Source organism: Chinchilla lanigera, unplaced genomic scaffold (assembly GCF_000276665.1).
Source record: "Chinchilla lanigera isolate Chin_1 unplaced genomic scaffold, ChiLan1.0 scaffold00037, whole genome shotgun sequence".
In the NCBI taxonomy this organism is placed as follows: domain Eukaryota; kingdom Metazoa; phylum Chordata; class Mammalia; order Rodentia; family Chinchillidae; genus Chinchilla; species Chinchilla lanigera.
In genome coordinates, this window is record NW_004955438.1 from 21,124,089 (window position 1) to 21,143,821 (window position 19,733).

Genomic DNA, 19,733 nt, shown 5'->3' on the forward strand with positions numbered 1-19,733 from the left:
CCCAAAAGGATAACGATGTAGTGTCCTTGGAACGTGACCTGTGTCCAGGCAGGAAACTAGCCTCCTCTCTGGAGAGAAGAGAGGCCTCCAGCTGAGCCGCAGAGCCCAGGGCGCAGGTGATGCGGGTGGGTTGTGTGTGCTGGTGTTGTACGTGGCCATCCATTTACACTTCCTTTACAATGTTTTAGGACCCAGCTCAGTCTTCTGGTTTTCATCCTTCAGGGTCTGTGGTTGCAGTAGGAACACTCACTGGGAGGTAAGCAGCCCAGCGAGGCCCGAGCTCTCAGAGCTCTGGACGGGAGCCCGCTGGGCGTTTCCCCGGGGACAGGTGCGGGTCGGCTGGGGCCCATCTTCCCTCCCCCAACAGCATGCCAAGAATTAGGTCAGAACTCAGCCGCGAACCTTAGACAGAGGTCCTTCCTGGTTTGGACCTGGGGAAAATGTTTGGAAAGTTCCCTTCTCCTGTGAAAGCGTCCCCTCCCAAATCTCCCACTGGCCATCTGCCCCCAGCTTCGGGGGCCCCGTTCCGGAGCACCGAGACCGAAGCTGCCTATGCAGCTGCCCTTTCCAAAGGCCAGCCTCGTGTTCAGATTCAGAGTGCGTATGTGCTGACCACCTCCAACACGCCAGGCCCTACACCTGTGTTTGAACCCCAGCTTTGCCACTGGGCAGTGGGGTCTTTGAGCCACTCACATACACTCTGAATTTGTCTCTTTTTCCATGAATTATGGTGATGTTATCTGTGGCACAGGTGAGTGAAGAAGGCATCTGCCGGGGCTGCCTGGCAGGCAGTGGTGGTGGTTAGAACTGGCCTTGCTTGGCAAGGCTTGATTGTACCCTCCTGCTGCTTGTCACAGAACAGCAGTCCCTCTTGCCCTCAGGGGTTCATTATTAGCTGCCCCGTGGTTGGCATGGACCCCACATATAGCATTTTCTCCTATACGTACAGACCTGGGATAAAGCCTCGCTTATAAATCAGGCACAGTAAGATTGTCAGCCCTAGCCAATAGCAAGACAGAACAGTTCTCACAATAAACTGTAACAGGTTGTGTGCCTGTGTCTCTCTTTGAGAACACTTGCCTGGCCTAGGCTCCCTTCCCTGTCCTGTGACAGGGTGAGATGACACCGTGCCTGCCTGGTAAGACCAGAGAGGCCAAGGGTGCGCTCAGAACGGCACATGATTTAAAATGTGTGTGCTGCTTATCTGGGGGATTTTCCACGTAATATTTGTAGACCAAGGTTGACCATGGGAGCGCAAACCATGGATGAAGGAACTACGTGTGCGCATTTACTGGAGTTGCATTCCGGTAGTTTCAGCTATTTCCTCACATTCTTTCTTTCTGAAAAGTGCTCCACTTGGATTCTCTGGCTGTGACTGTAGAGTTTAGACAGAGTAACCACTCAGGACCCCAGGTCACGTCCTAAGGGTGCAGGAGGCAGCACTGGTAACCTTCTGTCAGGGCCTCTGCATCATGGTCGCAGGGCCAGGTGCTTCCCCTGCTGTCCCCTTCACAGGACTTGGCAAAGGAAGATTCTAGTCAGCCCCAGTCAGTTTATTATACCTGGGCCTCAATTATGCCCAGATAACACATGAAGGATGAACAGTTGTCCAGATGCAGGAAATCAGAGCTGAGAAGCAACTCCACAAGCCAGGAAGTTGGAGCCGGAAGTGTAGGCGAGGCGATAGGACACCGCTGCAGTGGTCATGGGGGTGGCCCTTGTGCCGTCCAGGTCTGAAATCACAGCAACAGGGGCCTGTGTGCCTTCCGTCCCTAAAGACACTGGGGTCCACTTACTGCCCCCACCTGAGAGTTCTGTCACTCAGACACTGAACACACTCAGACTGAGTTCTGCACCTCTGGGGGCTGGGTGACAGCCAGGCCCACAGACGCCCGCTGCCTGTGTGCATGGGGTGACAATGCTCAGGACCCCACATTTCACCCTAAGGGCACACGAGGCAGCACCAGTAACCTAACCCTGCCCCTCTCTCAGTGCCTCTGCGTCACAGTCACAGGGCCGGGTGCTCCTGGGGCACCTCATCAGGGACACAAGTGCGTCCACGTCCACCCTGGCTTGACATGAGCCTCCACAGGAGACCTGGCCTCCACCCCGTTGCTACAGCAGCGATGGTCAAAGACCGGCCTCCCTGTCACCTTACTGCCTCGCTCCCTGCCCTCTGTCCACCCCGTTGGTTGCTCACCGGATTTCCTGGAAGCTGCAGACTCTGTGCAACCCGGAGCGCAAGTGCCCCTGGCCAGCCTGGCCAGACAGCACAGCCATGGTATCAGTTGGCAGCCACGTGCCCCAGACTTTCTCCCTCCCCGTGCACATCACACAACACACTCACTGAGAAGCCACCGAGTACTTCTGAATGACAGGCAGGGTGCTGTTCTTCTCTGTAGGAATCGTTTGGACCAAGGACACTTAGTACCAGCAGGGAACAGGCTTTCTTGCTAAGCTCTCACAGACCGCGCATCGGCCCCTGGGATGACTGGCTTACGACTGCAGTAGGCTCAGTTCCTTTCCACTCGACGGCTCACTGCGCTCTCTCTCGTGTTTTCAACAGGTGGTTTGTGTTTGACACGGAAACTAAAGACCTGGTCACGGTGCACACGGATGGGAACGAGCAGCTGTCTGTCATGCGCTACTCTCCAGGTTAGAAGACGTTGATGCCGTAAATCCCCACAGGGCTAGTGATTCCGTGCGGGTGTCGTAGAGAAGTAGCTCCAGCTTTCCTCAGAGTGAAGTTTCAGTTCTACATGCACATAACTGGGGCATGTGGAGTTTGCACTGAGCCCTCTTTTATTTTTATTTTGAGACCTCATGTAAGTCACCAAGTTGGTCAGGCTGAGCTGAAACCTGTGCTCTTCCTGCCTCAGCCTCCCAGAGTGCTGGAATGAGAGGGGTAGGCCACTGTTCACAGCCTTCATTTACTTAATGGAGTCTCCTGAAGCACGAATTTTTAAATTTTTAATTATTGAATTAAAATTTTATTTTCATTTTGATGAAGTCCAGTTTCTCGATTTTTTTATTTGTGGATCTGACCAGAGATGCTGACGTTTTCCCCATGCTTTTGTCTAGGAGTGCTGACTGAGCCCTCACAGTTAGGTCTGGGATTCCTCTTGAGTTGGCACATACACGTGCTGAGCGGTAGGAGTCAGAGTGTACTTGTGCTGCAGATCAATGTCCAGGTGTCCACACACCATGTCTGGAAAACCTCGCCCGTTCCCTATTGAGTTGTCAACATTCTTGCCCAAGACGGATCAACTGTAAAGGCCAAGGTTTACTTTCAGATACTCAGTTCTGTCCCCATCCTGTGTTTATCCTGTGCCAGCACATTCTGGAGTGAGTTTTGAAATTAAACTATAACTCTTCCAACTTGGTTGTTTTATTTTCCAGAATTGTTTTGGCTGCTTTAGGTCCTTGACATATATAAAACTTTATGTAAGTTTTAGGACCAGCTGGTCAATTTCTAACTTTAAAAAGCCTACTAGGCTCTGATAGGGGTTATATTGAATTTACAAATCACGATGGGGAGAATTATCACCTTGAATAATGATGTTGTGTCTTCTAACCCATGAACATGTAGTGGTGCTCTGTTTATTTAGATTTTCTTTAATTTCTCTCGTGATCATTTTGTAGTTGTTGTTTGTTTTTTGCAGTACTGGGTATAGAACCCAGGGCCTTTGCATTAAGTTACTTCCTCACCAATTGATTGACTGACTGATTCCTTCTCACTAAGTATCCCAGACTGAGCTTGAACTTACGATCCTTCTGCCTCAGCTTCCCAGAGTGCTGGGACTACCTGCATGTGCTACCACTCCTGCTTGTTTTATAATTTTTCATATACAAATCTTGTACTTCTTTTTAAAAATTCATTGCTAAGTCATTCTTTGATGTTGCGAGTGGAATTGTTTTCTGAATTTTATTTTCACATAGCTGGTTACTAATATATACCAGTAAAATTGAACTTTGCTTATGGATCTTATATCCTTTAAGCTTTCTAAACTTTTACTAGTTTTAGAGGGTTGCGTGTGTGTGATCCTTGGGATTTTCTTCCTGTGTGATCATGTCATCCAAAAATAAAAACTGTTTCAGTTCTTCGTTTCTAATCTGGATGCCTTTAGTTATTTTTTCCTTTATTGCATCAGCTGGTACCTCTGGTAAAGTAATAAACAGAAATGGCAGGAATATGTCCCTTACCTCGCTCGCAGCCTCGGGAGAAAGAACGTTTGGTCTTTCATCACTAGGATAAGGACGCGCTTTACCGTGATGACAAAGCCCCCTTCTGTTCGTAACTTGTTTAGAGTGGTCAGCGTGAACACGTGTTGGAGTTTGCCAAATACTTTCTCTGCATCTGCGATAATGATCGTGTGTTTTTGTCCTTTTTTGGAAAGAATATGCTGCATGACATTAATTTCCCAACCAACTTCACCCTCCTGCGATAAATCGTACTTGATCTTAGCATATATCACGCCTTTTACGTATCGCTAGCTTCCATTCATTACCACTCTGCTCGGGGCTTTCGTGATCGTGTCTGTGAGGGCTGCTCGCCTGTGGTCTTCTTGCTGTGTCTTTGTCTTAGTTGCCAGCACTTGCTGGTCTCGTAGGTCTGCTGGGGGACGTGTTCCTTCCTCCTTGGTCCTAGACTGGGTGAGGGCTTGGGGTAGTGTTTTTGTTACACATTTGATAGAACTCATGGATTCAGTGGGGTCATCTGGGATTTTCTTTTCAGGAAATCTTTCAATTGCTAATGCAGTGTCTTTACTCATTATAAATCTTTTCAGATTTGCTATCTGTTCTTGACTCCATTTGATAATGTAGATTGATTTCATGGAAGTTGCCTATTTTGTTGGCATAGCTTGCTCACAATATTTGGTTATAATTTTTGAAATTTTTTTGAGATCAGTTGTTTCCCTCTTAACTCCTCACCCAGACAGACGTCTCAGCCCCAGGGACCCCTCAGCCCTGGTGGAAGGAGCTTGCTGGACCCAGAATGCCTTCCGTCTTGGTTTCTGATGTGTCTTAGCCCTTCGCCGATTCTCCCCAACACTCCCAGTGCTTCGGTGCGTCTCACCCTGGCCTCAGTTCTCAACTTCCACGATGTGCAACAGGAGCAGCCTCTGGGGTCTTCAGCTCCTGCTCATCGAGGTCTCAGGGAATGGGTGTCCCTTTCTTCTCAGTGACGCTAGTAACAACCCTGGGAACCAGAGAGCAGGCAGCAGCAGGCAGAAGAGTAACCCCGGGCCGCTGCCAGGCAGCCCCAGGATGCAGGCCCGGTGCCACGCTGGTGGGAGACTGGCTGAAAGAGGAGACGACTGTGTGCTCTGAAGCAGGGCGCTATCCAGATGGCATCGGCAAGGGCAGTGGGGCAGCCCCAGGACCAGCCCCAGCAGGGGCTCAGGGCCCCAGAGCGGTGGGGACCCCTCTCGCTCAGCACTGGGCACTCAGCAGGCGCTCAGCAAATCTTGGTGGCAGGAGTGAGTGTCCGCATAGCTGTGCCGCTGGCTTCCCTGCAGGTGGGTTGTCTGGTTGCACCCGGGATTTCTCCCTGGTCGATTTTGGCTCCATTTTGGATTCAAGTATTCACAGATATGACACACTGAAAATAGAAAAAAGTATTAGATGCCTAGGCCCAGACTGGCACTGAGTGGAATCAAAGAGGCTCCGTCTTCCAGGGCTCCCTGCACCAGGGGTGTGAAGAAGAGCTGGCTTTGAATTGTGAGTGTTTCCTCTGCCTCACTCAGGCTCAGGAAAGTTCTGGATTTGTGTGAACTGCTAGGAGAGGAGCTAGCGGTTCTTGAGCTGTCCCAGGATGCAGGGTGGGGCTGGTGAGTGTAGAGCACATCCCTAACCGTGCCCAGCGGTCGTCCTTACCCTCGGGGGTGTGAGCAGACCTGACCCCTGGCATGGGCAAGGGGAGTTAGAACGAGGTCAGGAGAGTGGGGCTGCTGCCGAAATCCTCTTCAAGGTGGATGTTAGGTGGGCAGGTGGCCCAGGGGCTCAGGAGTTACCTCATAAAGCTAAACCACGTTAAAACTTGAACAGCAGGCTGGAGACCTGGATCCTCCCGACTTCCTTGTTCTGTGAGCGCCACAGGGAAGCCCCAGTCTCAGCTGTTCCGTCACCACTCACCTTTGGCTGTAAGAGGTGGCTCAGGAGGATGGTTTGGAGGTACAGGAGCCTGACAGCCGACGGGACCCAGGGGTGGGCAGAGTCAGGGCAGGGATGGCCCTTGGCACTCAGAGAATTCCTCTGGATCAGCTTCGTGGTTTAGCTCTAAATGGCCCTGAAGCCTTGTGTGTTGGGAGGTGATCAGCGTATGAGGCTTGCAGCTGACTTGGTACTGGAGGCAGGGTCTGACTGGACCAGGCATCACTGGGGGCGTGGCCTGGAAGGGTTTCTCTCCCTTCCTGGATCCTCCTTTGATTCTCTTTCCTTCCTGTCCACCATGCTGTGAGTCCCTGTCTTCCGCCATGCCCCTCTGCCAGGGCATCCTGCCTTGGAGCCAACCAACTATGGACTGAAATGTGAGCCAAAATAAATTCCTTCTGTGACTTGTAGGTGTTGAGTATTCTGTCCCAGCAATGAACAAGTGACTAAGCCACCATCTAATACCCATTTCAGTCACGTTTTATCAACTCTTTTTCACTTATGAAGTATTTTACGTAAGACAGTCTTACGCGAATAAGCTACCATTATTTTTGAAACCATAGTCAACTACCACAGTTGGTCGTGTCAAGTGTAGTCGTGACAGTTTTCATACTTGACAGCCGTATCAGAAACCGTATAGACTGGACAAAATGGAGCTTTGACTGGATTAAAATCTCAGTGTTTCCTAAAGAGAACAGAAACAGGAAGTGCACCCTTAGGTGTGCATTACAGCCATCCCACATGCTTAGCCTGCTCCTCCTGGTGCCCATCACTGAAGCAAGGGTACGACCCTGGGCGTGGGGAGAAGATGGGCCAAGTGCCGTCAGTCCTGCAGCGGTGCACGTGTTCTGCCACCCTGCCCATGAGGCTGAGATGTGGATTTTCTGCTTTTATGGGAATGAATCAGAATCTGGTGCTCATCCCTGTGTAATTTCCAGCGTCAAATCCACTTCTTCTGCCTGAGTCTGAGACCTGCTAGGATCCGGTACCTGCCACCCGTCCTGCTCTGTCCCCTGCCGCGTGGTGTCCCCTACATACCGTGGACAGATGCCGCAGCCTCATCTCTAAATCCCAGTGCCGCTGGACAGCGCGAGGGGCACAGCCTTGCCACGTGGCCCCGAGGCCTGAATGCCCCCACCGCTCGTCTGTTGCTCTAAGCCCTGGTGAAGCTCACCTCACAATGTCGCTCCCCAGGCTGCAGCACCCGTTCCTCCTGCAGCGCTCTGTGGTGACAAGACCTGTAGGGCTGTCCCCTGCCCCAAGCCTGGGGGTGGCGGAGGCAGCGGAAAACACCTCCTGGGTACCAGCTTCTGCAAGCACCCGGATGCCTGCTCCCCAGCTGGACATCTGCTTATTTCCGGGGAGTCATAATAGGGCTGTTGCGGCCCCCACATGCTGGGGAATGGGGTTCCAAGGGTCTGCAGCGCAGGGGCCCATGATGGGAAGAGACAGTGCCCTGCGTAGCCGGAGAAGTTAGTGCATTGACTGCCCTTGTCGATTCATATTTATTAGGCAGACATCCAGTCTTGTGTACCGATCTTGACTGAGACGGGCTCACGTCCCAATAAACCCACATTATTGAAAGTATCATTAGGTGGAAGCTGTGCCTGATACCCCCAGCCTGCGGAACATTCTCACTCAGCAGTGCAGCACGCTGGAGGGGCCAGTCGTTACCTGCGTGGTACAGGCAGGGGCTGGGACCTGAGAGAAGACAGACCGCTTGTCCTTAGCCCTGGAATGGTCAGAATTCAAACGCAAGTCTGGTTTCTCCTGGACCTGTATTGCTTAGCACTGTCGTAACAGAAGACTCGTTCGGTCCAAGCCTCGTGAGTCGGGCACTGTCTGAAACCCCATCTCCTGATGACCCGGGGCCTCGCTGTGTCACGTGGGATTTCTTCTGCATGGGAGGCTCAGGGCCGGGCCGGGGTGGGGACATCACAGGTGCGTGGGTAGTGCCGGCGACTGTGAGGTAGTGTACATGTGCTTCCATGTGCGTTCCTGTGCCAGGTGCAGTGTTTCGTGGACCAGGGCCAGGACTGATGTCTAGTGTCGTGTCCCCAGACACTGAGCTCGGGGGAGCCCTGCTGCCCCTTCCACCCCAGCTTCTGCGTGGCTCAGGGCCACCCCATGGTGCTTCCTGTGTGCTTCCCTCCCCCTGCTCGGGAGGGGAGGGGCTGGCATTTTCCCGACCAGGGCCCCAGCCCCCTTCCCGGGGTCCTGCGTCTTCCTTCGCGCCCCACCTCCCTGGTCACAGTGAGCGCCTTCCTTCCTTGGCCTTCCTGGGACCAGACCCGGGCAAAGAGGACACCCAGAGATGGCCCCTGGGAAGAGGCTGGACAGCCGGCTGCCTCCGCCCCACAGCGCCAGGGCGTACGGAATTGTATTTTTACAGTTCACAAAAAGAGTCTATGAATTGTTACCAGACTTTATAATCCTCCTGAGTGTGTTTTTCCGAATTAGTATAGGGCTCAGGGGAAAGCAGATTTTTCCCTTTGAAATAACTCATCAGTCTGGCGGTTTTGTTTCGATCTGTGGGGGCAGCTAGCAGTGTCCGTTGTGATGAGTGACGTTGAAGATGCAATTTCTCCTCTCTCCGCAGATGGGAATTTCTTAGCCATCGGCTCGCACGACAACTCTATTTACATCTACGGGGTTGGCGACAACGGGAGGAAGTACACGCGCGTGGGCAAGTGCTCGGTGAGTCTCACGACACGCGTGTGGACGCGTGCACTTGTGTGTGTCAGCACGGAGACTCAGGGACTCTCTCTCCGCAGGGCCACTCCAGCTTCATCAGCCACCTGGACTGGTCCGTAGACTCACAGTTTCTCGTGTCCAATTCCGGAGACTACGAGATCCTCTACTGTGAGTACAGCCAGGCATCCCGGGTCCCAGCCGTGGGCCTCTGTAGCACGCGGGCTCATGGCGTCATCTCTGGCCTCGCTTTCCTCCTCAGTAAGATAGAGGAGCTGGCTGCACAGCCCCCCAGGTCCTCCTGGCACTGAGATACCATTCAGGCCCTTGGAGGAGCGGATGCAGGACCTGCACGGAGGAAGAGGGGAGGCTGAGGTGACAGATGTGGAACAAGAGTAGGGCCTGGGGCCATTGCAGAGAGAGCACCCCTGTGTGGACAGCAGCCCCTCCTCGGCCGCCTCTCCCAGCCTCCCCTGGCCATCTGTCCCCAGAAAGATCTGGGGACGGAGAGGGTGATAATGGCGGCACTTCCTGAGCACAGAGGGCACGCCAGGCACTGGTTCCTCAACACTTGCCGAGCACTGCCCTGTGCCTGGCTCTGGGCTAAGCAGAAGGGGTCACAAGCATGCGAAAGGCCTGGCCTCTACCCCACTGGAAGTTTGTAGAAAATCCGGTGTTATTTCCCTGCACTTCCTCACGATCCACCACACTTCCTGGTTCCTCTCCCCTTTACAGAGAAGGAGCTCAGGCTCTGATGCCAGGCCTTGGCAGAGAGCCAGTGTGAGAGGAAGTCACACTTCTCAGATGCGTGGCCCACTTGCCGAGGACCCAGTCGGGCAGGGGAAGGGAAGCAGGGACCCCCTTCTGGTGGCCACCTGGTGTCCCTCTCCTTCCTGTCTGCGTCCTGCTGGAGGTTCAGGTGGTAGTTTTAGGGGATGGTGGCTAGGGCAGAACCTGCTCAGGCACGGCCTCCTACGCCATTTGTGAGAACTCCTGGGGGCTTTGGGCTCTGGATGGGATTGGTTTCCACACACTGCTGTGGGCTGTCGGGGCTGAGGGCTGGGTGGAGACGGCCGGACCACAGGCAGGGCGAGGTTCCGGGGCCCCGTGAGGACATCAAGCCGGGAAGCCCGAGGGCCAGGGCCAGCCGCAGACAGCAGAAGCCGTGCTAAGGATTACAGACTGGGGAGCTAGGAAGAGAACAAAGACGTGCCCACCGCTAAGGCCGGATGCAGGCTCAGTTCCAGGCCCGTTGACAGCCACGCGACAGTTCCCACGGGGCTCCTCTGCTACGGCTCCGAGGGCTCAGGCCTGCCCCGGGGAGCGCTGGGTGCCTGGGCTTGGGAGCCACCAGGCCGCCTGCTCTTTCCAGGGGTTCCCTCGGCGTGTAAGCAAGTGGTGAGCGTGGAAGCCACGAGAGACATCGAATGGGCCACCTACACCTGCACCCTGGGGTTCCACGTCTTCGGTAGGTTTCCTGCAGACTGCGTTGCTCCGGGAATGAGAACAAAAGAGACCTCTCCTCTGGGGCTGTTTCCCTAATAGTCAGACAACCTCACCACCTCCGGGCTTGTCACAGTGCCTGCTTCCGTGAACCCACGGGACTTCTTCACGCAGCGTCCTGGCCCGGCCAGCTGGCCAGAGCCAGCAAGGTGTCATTTAACCTGCCCCGCGGTGCTGGGTGCTGGACGGGCTCTGAGAGGAAGCTGTGCAGTCTCCTCAGGCTGTGCCAGGCGCGCAGTGAGCCACCGTGCTTACCGTCTGGTCCTCGGGCTGAGTATTTCACTTCCTTCAGGGTGTAGTTGAGGAAGGTATTCCTAGAGGACTTGTGAAATAAATTGCCGCAGTTTAGTAGAGTTCAAAGGAAAGGCATGATCCGGAATCTTTTTATGAAGGACCGCAGTCGCAGCTTGGTAAGAACTCACCGACCTCCTTAGCGCAGGGCTTTGACCCTTGTCCGGTGTCAATGCCAAGAGCCCCGAGGTTTTCTCCAGCGCCACCATGGGCAGTTGATGTGTGCGGAGCTCTCCTGTGCACAGGGCCTGGGAGCACGTTTCCAGAGCCACAGTCCCGAGAAGGTGCCCCCCACATCCAGCTTGCCCCGGGCCCAGCCAGCGGGTGGCAGCTCAGGCACACCTGCCTGGAAAGCTGCCGCCCCTGAGCCCGGCCAAGACACACCCGAAAGCGCACACAGACCCAGGGCCCCAAAAGAGGCGGGCGGCCCGGAAAGCCCGTCCTTTAGCCCCACCGAGTAAAGCGGGGCTGCACGTCTACGGCAGGGTCTCCTAAAGACGGGCAAAATGAGCAAATCTGGAAGCACAGCACAGGCCAGGGCTGAGACCGGGCACTCGTTTGTCCCTCGCTCCAAAGCCCGGACATGGGGCGGTTTTGTTTTCTGGGCAGCCCGGTGGCCAGCTCCTGTGCCCACGGCATGGCCCGTGTCTCCAGATCTCCAGTGCCGTTTGTGGTCTGTTTTAGGAGTGTGGCCGGAAGGCTCGGATGGAACTGACATCAACGCTGTCTGTCGGGCCCGTGAGAAAAAGCTCCTGTCGACGGGCGATGACTTCGGCAAAGTGCACCTCTTCTCCTATCCCTGCTCCCAGTTCAGGGTACAGCACTTGTCTTCCCGCCGACCTTATCTCCCCCTTGTGGGGAGTGCGTGAATGGATACCGAGTGGCAATGGGCCACGAGTGGGTGCTGCCGGCCCCGAGTGTAGCTAGAACCCTGCCAACCCACGGCCCTGGGTGCTTCTGGGGCTCCCCAGTTCCCTCGGAGAACCCCAACCCTGGCACAGCCTACAGAGCCCTGCAGATGTGGTACATGAACATCTGTGGCCTCCCCACCCCGTGGCTTCCTCTCCCGCAGCCCTGCTGAACTGGGCTCCCTCGTGTTACCTGGCACACCTTCCGGTCCTCCCTGGACCTGAGCCTCCAGGGAGGAGACCCCACCTCAGCCCCAGCAGCTCCTTGGTCCTGCTCTTCCCGCCCCCCAGGATGATGGGGGGCCCCTGGGATGTGCTGCCCTTCCGTGTCCTGCACAGCTGAGAGCTGCTGAGTAAGGGACCGAGTCGTGTTTCGCTGTGCAGTAAGCTTCCCTCCCTGTCCTCCTTCCCAGGCGCCGAGCCACATCTACGGCGGCCACAGCAGCCACGTCACCAACGTCGACTTCCTGTGTGAAGACAGCCACCTCATCTCCACGGGCGGGAAGGACACCAGCATCATGCAGTGGAGGGTCATTTAGCCCCGCACGAGCCGGGCAGCAGGTGGTGCCCGAGAAGACCGACTCGCGTTCCGCTTGGTCACTGTGATTTCTGTTTTGACTAAAAATTCTTACAAACCTCAGGAAAACTATCCCTCCACCGGTTACCTTAGCTTAGGGAGTCAGCGAGTGTCACGCCGGATAAGCAGGTGTGTTTCCGCTTCCCTTGTACAACAGACGAGGCAGCGTACGAGGGATAGAGCAGGTCCCCGGGTTCACAGGACAGTGGCATCGACAGGAGGGACTGATGTATCCTTAGCAACTTTCCTATGAACTCTTCAAAAATGGTCACAGAATGCCTTTTAAAAAACTGTATATAGTCTTCACCGTTTCACCATCCAGCTTGCTAAGTCAGATATTTATGATAAACGTGAGGTACTGAACCGTGACCGCTGTTGCCTAACGGTCCTGTAAGGATAAATCCTTCGAGAAGAGAGTGAGTAACTGACTCGGGCAGCTGAGTCGGGAAATGCCAATGTGAGCCTTCCTTGGGTTACGTTTTCTAGGGCTTCCTGAAACTGTCCTTCTGGGAGTGGCAAGCCAGGGGGTCGCGTTCTTCTTGTGCAGGCGGATGAGCGTGCGCGTTGCAGCAGAGTGTACAGGCGCTTCCATTTCTGGTCATGCTGCCCTGCCGTCCCCAGCACAGCCACCCGCTCACATTGGTGAACAGCAAGACGTTTAGCCACCTTCCTCTGTATATTCATGGCATGACATGGCATTGTGCTTGTATAGGGTGTGATCAGCTCATAATAAATACCTAAGGCCAGGCTTTACTGTTTTACGCTATGGACACTGTACATTTGTATTTTATGACCAAGTAGACCACGTCGAGAAGAAATCTTCAGCGTACCTGCGGAGGGGAGCGGTCCCTAATGGCTCCAGGTACGAAGGCCACCTTCTCGTCCTGTCTTTTGTGCGCGGATGGCTTGGGACAGTGTGTCAAAAGACCGTGTTCTGATGGGTAGGACGTAGGTGGCGTACACTTGTCAAGAAAGCCTTATCCATTGTGTGACAGATTGAGATTTATTGTTTACATTGGGGAATGTATCTCGGATTTTTAATAGAAGAGTAATAAACAGACTTAAGAACAAATATTAAGATTTTTACTCGTTCTAAGCAGGTGGGGTGAATTCAGTTATCTAAACTCTACAGCACTGGTTGTTTAGGGTGGCTGATTACAGGCGATACTTGGAGACACTTTTCACGACATCTCTAGCCTGCTGGGGAGTGCAGGGCACCGGCAGGCAGTGCGTGTTAAAAGATGAATCTGTTCCTATGTACCCTTATCAAATATATTCTATAATGCAATAAAATTTGAAAAGTGGATTTCTTATTGACCTATATTCCTGAAAGCATATAAATTAAAATATTTAAAATTAGATATGAGTCACACTATATTCTGTTTCATATTCAGATTTTTTTTCTCACCTGGTTTATCTGCAAATGGAGCCGTACTCTGCATATGGCATGGATGCGTTCTTCAAACAAGATAGCGCTAAGGAACTCAGGCCAATTCCTCGGTTGTGTGAATACTGGCAAAGCCAGTCAATTTAAATTAGTAATTGAAGAAATAATTTGATATCAAGAAAGGTAAAGGGATCAGGGGCTAGGTATTTAGTTCAGCGGCACAGCGCCTGCCTGGCAAGTGCAAGGTCATGAGTTCATGACCTTGTGCCTGGTCCTGGAAAAAAAAAAAAAAGATAAAGGGATCCATTATTGACATGTAAGTCAAAAAGACAGGTCAGTCTGTAGATATACACAGACACTAATACCTTACATATTTGTATGCTATTAGGTATTCTATTTTATAGTTCATTAATCACGAAGATAGTTGTCTTAGTCACTGTAACCATCGCTAAGACACCATACCCCACACCCCCAAAGTAAAGGAGGAAAGGTAGGCTGGCTCCAAGGCAAGACAGCTGGCACCGGGCATGGGGAGGAGACCTGCTCTCGTCATGGAGCACAGGAAGCAGAGTGCCAGGGGAGGAGCCAGGCGGGAAATGGGCCTTTCCAATGGACACCCCCGTGAGCAGCCTCTTCCGCCCACACCCCACCTCCTAGCAGCAAGTCAGCTCTAAGCCCCATGGTCCAGGCACCCTCCAAAGCCCCGCCTACGAGCTCCTGCGTCTCTGGGGGACGGCTAGGTATCAGCCATAGCAATGGTGACAAGTTTTACATCTGTTAAATGTAGGCAGTTGCGAAGATAGTGCTGTCCTCTAATGGGCCTGTAGTCCCTGGCACATCCGGGATTATTTACACCCTGACTTATTAACATAGCGAGCAGGGCTTGCTCACACCTCAGGCAAATAGGCCGAGGAAGGACTTTGGGGAGAGAGGCGGCCCGTGTGGCCGGTTCCCTTCCAGCAGCCTGTGGCCACGTCCGCCTGGCCTCCCCGGGACACATGGGATGAGGAAAGTAACGAGCACTGCTTATTGGTAGGTACAACAGGTAAGTCTGTGAGCAAAAGAAAGTTTGCCATTGGGAAACAATCCTCAAGGGGCTCTTCACATTGAACTATGTTAAAGTTGTGTTCGTGGTCAGGTCGAGCACAGATGAAACGCTGGATTTCCTCGGACCCAGAATGATCTCTCCCTTAAACAACAGTGGCGCCCGAGGCCCCCTGGGCAGAAGCCCGTGTTCTCCAGCAGGGAAGGAGAAGCCAGGGCGCGAGGCAGCCGAAAGGGGTCGCCTGGCCCGCGGCGGAGGGCGGGCAGGCAGGCTGGATGGCGGCGCTGCAGGTCTCCGCTCACAGGGGCCACTCTGGGCCCTGTGGGGGCTGGGCCTTTTGCCAGCCTGCCGCGGCCTGGGAAGTCGGCCTGGAGGGGACTGCCGCCAGACCGGGGCCAGGAGCTACCTGGCATTCATGCTGCGGTTTGGGGGGGATTTGGGCAGCTCACCGCCTCCCCGGGAAGCAGAGAAGCTGAGGCCCCCCAGGCAGTGATTTCAAGACTGACACTGGCTCCGAACACATCCTGACAAATAGGCGCTCAGCGATTGGCGTGGGCAGAGCCAGACCAGCCTGCCCAGGTGGCTCGTCGGGTGGCCGGCAGGACGCAGGTGCAGTCAGGGCAGCGCCCTGTCGCGTGTGGATCAGCAACCGTGCTGAGGGCGGGGCAGGGAACGAGCACGGAACAGGAAGAGGGGAGTGAGCCTGGGGCTCCAGGAAGCTCCCCAAGGTGCAGAGAGAGGAGGGGTGACCCTGGAGGAGCGGGGAGGGGCCCACGGGCCAGGCCTGCCCTGGCGAAGCCTTTGAGCGGGGCACGAGCCTGCGCAAGACAGCCGGGAGAGCCCTGCCAGGGCACGGAGAGGGCTTCCCCCGAACCCTCGGACCAAAAGGGAGCCTCTGCGCAGGTGCAAGGGCATGGGTGGTACTTTGCAAGTTCTGGACCAAGGAGCATGGAGAGAGGTGCGACCATGACCTGGGGGGTGGGGAGGGGCCCGGGGAGGGGTGGAGGCATCCTCCATAGATTTCACGGTGGCGTCAGAGGGCCCGCGGGCAGATTGGGTCGGGCAGGTGAGCCTGATGCTCTCCGGTCAGGTGGTGCTGCCGTGGGCTGAGAGAGCCCTGAAGGTGGCCGGGAGGGCGTGAGCCGGGCCCTGGACAGGCTGCGGGGAGGGGAAGCGCCCCTGGCTCCCAAGGGCAGTGTGGCCGGCGCCCACTGGAGACGTCAGGAGGCCGCCGTCCCCAGGCCAGGTGTGTTTGGGATGGTGTGCCAGAACGCTGGAGTCGGGTCACGTGACGACAAGGAAGGAAACCGCAGGGGGCGGAGGGCGGGGCAGGCACAGGACCAGAAAGACGCAAGGCAGGGCGGTAGCGCTCCGCAGCTGGGCGCAGTCCTGAGCGGAGTCTCGGGGTTTTTAAGCGGTTTGGGAAGGAGCTCGGCCGTTGAGTAAGCCGTGTACCCTCTACCCCGTGGGAGACCGCTTACTTTTTGGGGTCCAATCTGTGTAGTGCTCCCACGGTGTCTGTGCAGGGCCCGTGCGCCCTTGAGCCAGTGGCGCACCTGACCCTGCTCTGGGGACGTCCCCGACGGCCGCCAGGCCCCGCTGATGTGTTTATAAGATCTCCGGAGAGTCGCAGCGCCACACGAGCCTTTCCAAGCTTCCCAACCCCGTTTTGGGGCCGCTGCCCTTCACATCTAATGAAATCCTAACCCCGGTTTCACTAATTCCTGTTGCAGCGGCCGGGTGTCGGCCAGAGCAGGTGGGGAGGAGAGGAACCCTCAGCCAGAGGACCCCAGCATCCAAGGGCAGGGTGGGGAAGGCCCAGGTCCAGAGCGCAGGCTGGCCATGCGGCCTCCGGCAGCCCCTTGCAGGGCATTGTGTTCGGTGAGTGGCTTTTTCGGTTTTGTTTTGTTTTGTTTTGTTTTTGTGGTTTTGGTTTTTCTCCGGTACCGGGAACCGAACTCACAACCTTGCGCTTGCCAGGCAGGCGCTTTGCCGCTGAGCTAAATCCCCAGCCCCAGTGAGTGGCTTTTTCTACAGCCCGGGGCAGAGCAGGGTGGGCAGGAGCGCTGGGTGGGAAGGGGGTTCACAAGGCCACGGGTCTGTGGGGCCGCTGGGAGCCCAGTGGGGGACCAGTGAGGACGAGAACACTTCCAGTGCTGCTGGTGGGGACAGGGAAACTTTGATGAGTTCTCCACCGACGCTCCTGGACCTTGCCGCTCTGGTTCCCGTTGTGCGTGGTGTGCCTTGGCCCTGAGGTTGGAGGGGCAGCCTGGGGTAGGAGGACTCTGGCGGGGGGTGGGGTCACTGGAAAGGCCACACATTCCATCCCTGAGACCTTCCTTCTGTGACCCGCAAAGAGGCTGGCCACAAAAACAGCTCACAACAAAACTCAGAAGAAAGGACTTGTGAGACCCCCAGGCCTCTTTCAGGGGCCTATCCAGTACACAGCTGGGAAGGCCGCTGTTTGGTGACTACAAACCCCAAAACATGCATTTTTACAAGGTGGAGACTAATTCCAGGCCCGTTCTTCCTGCAGATCTTCTCCTCCTCTAACTTCTCAGAAAATGTCAAACATCACACAGATGGAGACCTCCCCCACATCACATTTAGAAAATCTTGCTTCCTCGGCTCCCTAGATTTGGGGTGGAGCCCAATGGTTTGGGGTGGAGCAGCATATTTCAAAACCATTTCCAAGCTGCCGTGCCCTTTCATCTGTGCACACGTCAATCTGTCCCTTTGTTGAGGACACTGTAACTGCTGTGATGGCTTTACTGTTGACAGATGTCACAATGATCTGTCTCAGGGTGTCACAAGGTGCCCCTCGTCCCTCACCCTAGGGGCTGGCCCACCCGCCTGCCAGGGTAGTGTGGGGTGCGGCCTCAGTTCCAAACCCTTCTCCAGATCCTACTTCTTTTTTTTAGTGGGGGGGGTGTTACCCAGAATCGAACTCAAAGCCTTGTGCTTGCCAGGCAGGTGCTGTGCCCATGGGTTATATCCCCAGCCTCAGATCCTACTTCTAACGCTGACCCTGACCTTTCTGCTGGCTGCGCAGGGTGCCCCAGCCCCTCCTAGAGCTAAGCACTCAACCCTGTCCTGAAACCTGGGCTCCTCCCAGCCCCTCCCACCGGTAGGGACCTGCACTCCTGGGTCACCCAGCTGGCAGAGGCACGGTAGCAACTTAGAAGCCTGTACCCTCTTGAAGGAAGCCTCACCAACGCCAGCCATCCCTGGCAGTAATTCCAGCGCCCTCTGGTGGCGATGAAGGTAGTCCAACACCTGCTCCATACCACCTGTTCCCGCATAGGAGCTGGGGTGGAGATGAGACACACAGCGTTAGGAGGGGGCGCAGAGCCAGGGGCTGGTGAGCATAGCTCTTGTCTGAGCTCACACTGCGAACGAGGCAAAAACATGGACAAATGTAGGTGCCTTAGTGTCCATGAGGTGATGCCCATAGGTATTCATCAAAACTGAGACTGGGTCCCCCTTACAACTTCCTTCTTTCCGTTCTGGACAGCCCTAGCTCTTGGCTACACATGCGCCGCCTGGTGGTGGAAAAGCAGAGCACACCCTCTTCTTCAAAGCTGGCTCTGCCCGCGGCAGTCCTGGCGTGGAGAGAGAAAGCATGGCCTCCACTCTCGGTGTGGGGTGTGTGTTTCCCCTGGGCCTGCTCCGAGAGCTTCCAGGGGTTCTTGGAGGACCCCAGCCTTGCTGATGGTCACTCACCTGTACTTCCCGGGCCCCCGGAGCTGCTCCTCTTGCTGCAGCCCTCAGGGGAGGCGGCCTCTGTCTGGGCTCACTGCCCGTGAGGTGCCCCTGTAGGGCGGGACCTGAGATGGACACCCTGGCTGTCTTGCTTGGGGACTCACATCGGTGCCTCCTACGCCCCACGCCAGCTGGGGTCACTCCCTTCAGGCTTCCCTCTGTGTCTCCCAGGGCACCTGAGAGGAAGGGGTTGGCATCAAGGACCCAGCTTCCCCCACAGACCCTCTTCTTGCCATAATCTTTAAAATTTCCAATCCCCAACCTTCCATGCCCTTAATAAGGATGAAGGAGTCTGCAAAGCTTCTTGGCAGCCTCTGCTGTAATCGCTGCATGGCCTGGCCACGCTTTGCCGAGCCACAGCCACTGGACCTTTACCCTCAGCTAAATGAGCATCTGCTGCCGTGAATAGTAGTCACTGCCGGGTTAGCAGTCCTCTAAGGCGGGCAGTAGACATTGCCACATCGCTCCCTCCGGCTATGGTACCAGCAGCACGGGCCAGAGCCCAGGGTCCCACTTCCTTCCCACACTGGAAACTGCCACTTTCTCCACACGACAGCCTTCCGAGGCAGGGTCAGCTGTGCCCTGCGGACAAGGAAGAACTGGGGTTTAGAGAGAGGGAGGAACTTGCTCAAGGTAGCAGAGCACTGGTTCTTCACCGACGTACAAACAGTGTAAATCCCCGATCTCACAAGCCATGCTCCACACCAGCACTCCCAGGCTGGGTCTAGAGAGCACCATTTAGTTTAGAAAGAACTGCAGAGCCCACAGAGCACACAACAGTTCATATCCAGATGTCCCCCAGGGGCCGCAAGTGCTCGTAGGCCGGGCTTTTGGAAGGCGGCTGAGTCGGGCTTCAGGGCTCACTCGTGCGAACCACTGGGATCTGGCTGGAAGAGGCGTCTCCACGCTCGTGACCAGGAAGAGTTTACGTCTCCTCTGCTCTGCCCTTCACTCTGCTTCCTGCCGGCCGGGACGAGAGCAGCTTGTCCTCTGCCACGCTCCTCTGCCATGTTGTTCTTCCTTTGGAGCCAGCTGAGCGTGAAATGTGAACAAAAATAAACCTCTTGTCTAGTTTTCAGGTGCTGGGTATTGTGTCCCAGAGACGGGAAAAGTGACTGAGACACAGAGTAGATAAAGTCTGAGGGCAGCTTAGCTAGCAAACCTAGACCACGGGGCAGTTCTGCTTCCGAGGCTCTGAGCACTGGCCCAGGGATCAGTTTCCCTCCAGACCATCTTAGGAAGTGCTATCGGAGGTTGACTATAAAGAGGCTTAGTGTAAAAAGAAGTGAAAAGGAACTCAGAGGCCCAGTGATTTTCCATCCCGCTTCCCCTGGTGTCTGCTGGGCTGGTGGGGATGAATCCATCAGGCCAGCATCCCACCGACTTCGTTAGACCTGGTATGTTCCTCATCAATCG

General features: G+C 55.2%; 1 protein-coding gene across 7 annotated transcripts in view; it reads left to right on the plus strand.

Annotated features, from left to right (window-relative positions):
• The window catches only part of Eml1 (echinoderm microtubule associated protein like 1), a 146,139-nt gene extending 132,657 nt beyond the window's left edge, over positions 1-13,482 (plus strand). For all 7 annotated transcript variants that reach the window (XM_005390419.2, XM_005390421.2, XM_005390420.2 and 4 more), the window contains 7 exons: positions 189-256; positions 2,567-2,655; positions 8,753-8,850; positions 8,928-9,015; positions 10,217-10,312; positions 11,323-11,453; positions 11,960-13,482. In XM_005390419.2, coding sequence (XP_005390476.1) covers positions 189-256; positions 2,567-2,655; positions 8,753-8,850; positions 8,928-9,015; positions 10,217-10,312; positions 11,323-11,453; positions 11,960-12,085 — 696 coding nt within the window. In that variant the 3' untranslated portion in view covers positions 12,086-13,482. The remainder of the gene's footprint in view (positions 1-188; positions 257-2,566; positions 2,656-8,752; positions 8,851-8,927; positions 9,016-10,216; positions 10,313-11,322; positions 11,454-11,959) is intronic.
• Positions 13,483-19,733: the final 6,251 nt, after the last annotated feature.